This window comes from Grammomys surdaster, unplaced genomic scaffold (assembly GCF_004785775.1).
Source record: "Grammomys surdaster isolate TR1022 unplaced genomic scaffold, NIH_TR_1.0 149, whole genome shotgun sequence".
Classification (NCBI taxonomy): domain Eukaryota; kingdom Metazoa; phylum Chordata; class Mammalia; order Rodentia; family Muridae; genus Grammomys; species Grammomys surdaster.
The window spans coordinates 8,275,449-8,278,844 of NW_021604607.1; the positions used below are offsets into that span (position 1 = coordinate 8,275,449).

At 56.2% G+C, this 3,396-nt stretch overlaps 1 protein-coding gene across 1 annotated transcript; it reads left to right on the forward strand.

Annotated features, from left to right (window-relative positions):
• Positions 1-71: 71 nt before the first annotated feature.
• Positions 72-3,382, forward strand: Six2 (SIX homeobox 2). Its single transcript, XM_028765174.1, has 2 exons — positions 72-631; positions 2,608-3,382. The coding sequence occupies exons 1-2, from the start codon at positions 72-74 to the stop codon at positions 2,936-2,938; spliced, it is 891 nt and encodes a 296-aa protein (XP_028621007.1). The 3' UTR covers positions 2,939-3,382.
• The last annotated feature ends 14 nt before the right edge of the window (positions 3,383-3,396 follow it).

Sequence of the window (3,396 nt, forward strand, 5' to 3'; positions counted from 1 at the left end):
TGCGGGGCCGCGAGGCGCGGTGAGGGCGCGCTCGGGCGGGCTGGCGGGCGGGCGGGCGCGCAGCCGGCATCATGTCCATGCTGCCCACCTTCGGCTTCACGCAGGAGCAAGTGGCGTGCGTGTGCGAGGTGCTGCAGCAGGGCGGCAACATCGAGCGGCTGGGTCGCTTCCTGTGGTCGCTGCCCGCCTGCGAGCACCTCCACAAGAATGAAAGCGTGCTCAAGGCCAAGGCCGTGGTGGCCTTCCACCGGGGCAACTTCCGCGAGCTCTACAAGATCCTGGAGAGCCACCAGTTCTCGCCGCACAACCACGCCAAGCTGCAGCAGCTGTGGCTCAAGGCGCACTACATCGAGGCGGAGAAGCTGCGCGGCCGGCCCCTGGGCGCCGTGGGCAAGTACCGCGTGCGGCGCAAGTTCCCGCTGCCCCGCTCCATCTGGGACGGCGAGGAAACCAGCTACTGCTTCAAGGAGAAGAGCCGCAGCGTGCTGCGCGAGTGGTACGCTCACAACCCCTACCCGTCGCCACGGGAGAAGCGCGAGCTGGCCGAGGCCACCGGCCTCACCACCACGCAGGTCAGCAACTGGTTCAAAAACCGGCGACAGCGCGACAGGGCGGCGGAGGCCAAGGAAAGGTACGAGTAAGTGAGCATTGGCGCCGGCTTGGGAGAAACGGAATGCGGGTGCTGGGTGGGGGGTGGGGGGACCTGGACAGGACTACATCGCACCCAGGCCCCGGTTATCAACCTCGGCTGCAGCCCAGTCTGGATCAAAACAGCGCTTAGGTCTTTCCTGAAGACTGAGCGGCCCGGAATTTGTCTAAAGCGGGCAAAGTGGTGCATAAGTTCTCAGTAACTAATTCCTCAGTCGCTTCTGGACTTGATTGGAAAACCAGCGAGTTTCAGAGAGGGCAGGGGTGTGGGTCTGAATTCCCTGCGAGGTAAAAGCGTAGGTTCAGGGCCTGATCTTCCTCGAACGTCCAGGGGGATCAGGAAGTTTAGGACGTCACCTCCAGGTCAAAGCATTTTTTTTTTTTTGAGTCAGGGCTGGGATTGGAATCTCCCTAGTATTATCTGGGCAATGAAGGCAATACCTGTGCAAAATAGCCATCCCGTATCTGGGTGTAAGAGCTGACCACAAGGGAGTTGGGAATTATCCCGCGTGGAAAAGACCCAAAGATGTAAGACCTCAGGGAGGGAGTGTCAGCTGTGGGAGAACAGGCAAACACACACCTATTTTCTGGCCTGCTGAATCCAGCAAGCCTTCCCTGGACTTGCCAGATCCTTGACCTTTCTCTCCTCTGGTCCTACTCTCTTTGATGGGCAAGTCGGGTGTGTGAGATAAACTGGGCTCTGCCGAAGGGCTGGGAGTTTTCTTTTCTATCGGAATCCAAGACTTTTTCTGAAATAACCTAAGCTACACCCCCGTGACTGTCTGCAATCCCCCAAATGTGGACCAAAAAACTAGGGAATTAGAGAGAAACGGAATATGGGAACAGAGTTTCTTCTTCGGGGAACAGCAAAACAAGACACCTGGGTTAGATGATATGGGTGTGTTCAACACAGTTTGGATGATCCTAGTTCAGAGTAAGGGTATCGAACAGTAGGAACAGCAGGACAAGCTGCAGACTGGACCTGAGTATTTGAAACCTCCAAGTTGTACTCTCAATGACGACGATGTCTCGCTCATTCCTCCAAAGAAATCTGAAAGAATGGCCGTTAGGAATCCACAAGTAGATGTTACCCAGGATTTCAAATACCCACATCTGGGCAAGGACTGTCGGCAAAAGCAGGGTAGGGAGTGGGCTCACTTACTCTGGGTTCCCCTCTCTAGCGCTGGCACTGAGTACAGGATCGCCAAGGGCTAGGCTTCCTGACCAGGCCCCAGGTGGGGGCTACGAATTGTGCTCCCTTGTTTCTGCTTACGATCTGAGCAAGCTCTAAGCACCCGGCCCTTCCTTCTCCCTTCTCCCTGGGGCTGCTCTCCATAGCTTCCCGTCACCTGGCTAAAGTTTCCAGTTAGAGGACTAGGGAAAAAGAGTTCTCTATTCACAAAGTCTCATCTTTTTGCCCAGTCAAATGGAGCTCACAGAGCCTGCCGGTTTGGAATCAGTAGCAATCAGGGATTTCCTTCACGTAGAGAAAGGCAAAGGGAAACTAGGCCTGTGCTTACCCAACTCTAAGTGGGCCCCTCAGCCTGGGGTCGCTGTACCTGAAACTTCTATTCCCCACTTGTACCCAGCAAAGCTCGTTTGTCCAGCCTACGTGATTTGAAAGTCCAGGTGTTTTCCCTCGCTCCCCCAACTCCAGGCACCCCACTTCCGTGCCGCGGCTCCAGGAAAGGAATGGGTTGGGAGACAGGACAGGGCATACAGAGAGCAGGAAAGGTAGTCATGAGATTAAGGACATGGGATACAGGGAGAGGGACAAGAGAAAACTAGTGTTGAGGGTTTGAGAATGCAGTAAAGAACCAAAGGCCCGGTGTAGTGATGGTAGAAACGGGAAAACACCCTTTAGCAGCTGCAGCGGGCCCAGGGGCTGGTATTCTGAGGGGTGGCGCTGAGTGGCCTTGCTTTCCCGCTGACCCCGCTCCTTTGCTTCTGCGCTTGCAGGGAGAACAGCGAGAACTCCAATTCTAACAGCCACAACCCTCTGGTTTCCTCGCTCAATGGCAGCGGAAAGTCGGTGCTAGGCAGCTCCGAGGACGAGAAGACGCCATCGGGGACTCCTGATCACTCGTCGTCCAGTCCCGCACTGTTGCTCAGCCCACCGCCGCCCCCTGGGCTGCCTTCCCTGCACAGCCTGGGCCACCCTCCGGGCCCGAGCGCAGTGCCCGTGTCGGTGCCCGGCGGAGGCGGCGCGGATCCACTGCAGCACCACCACAGCCTGCAGGACTCCATACTCAACCCCATGTCTGCCAACCTTGTGGACCTGGGCTCCTAGAGCTCCGCTCGCCTCCCGGCGCTTGCTTTCCGTGCTTGGTGCGGGGACCTGAGAGGCGGTGTGGGAGGGCGGTAGATTCTGGAGTCTGGATCGGGTACTGGAAGCCCGCCCTGGCACGCTGGAGCAGCAGAACCGGCGGCGGGACAGTGGACAACGGTCTGTCTGCTCGACGTCCTTTGGGGGATTCATTTTCAACAAGTTGCTTTGGAGATCCTTTGGAGGCCAGGGACCGAGTCTTGAACTAGGCAAGGGAATAAATTATAAACCACCACCACCCCGATTTTTTTTATCTCTTCTCCTTTCTCTCGCCTTTTTCTTTCCTCCACTTTCCTTTCGAGTTTCTTATGTCTCCTCTTTTCATTTTTTCTCTCTCCTCTTTTTACTTTTCCTCTTTTCTCCCCTTATAAATCAATCTCTCTCTCTCTCTCTCTCTCTCTCTCTCTCTCTCTCTCTCTCTC

What these genes read in the sequence shown, in the direction of transcription:
- Six2 (XM_028765174.1), top strand. Translation starts at nt 72, where the DNA reads ATGTCCATGCTGCCCACCTTCGGCTTCACGCAGGAGCAAGTGGCGTGC. An exon ending in GCGGCGGAGGCCAAGGAAAG is followed by an intron (nt 632 to 2,607) that starts GTACGAGTAAGT and finishes CTGCGCTTGCAG; the next exon opens with GGAGAACAGCGAGAACTCCA.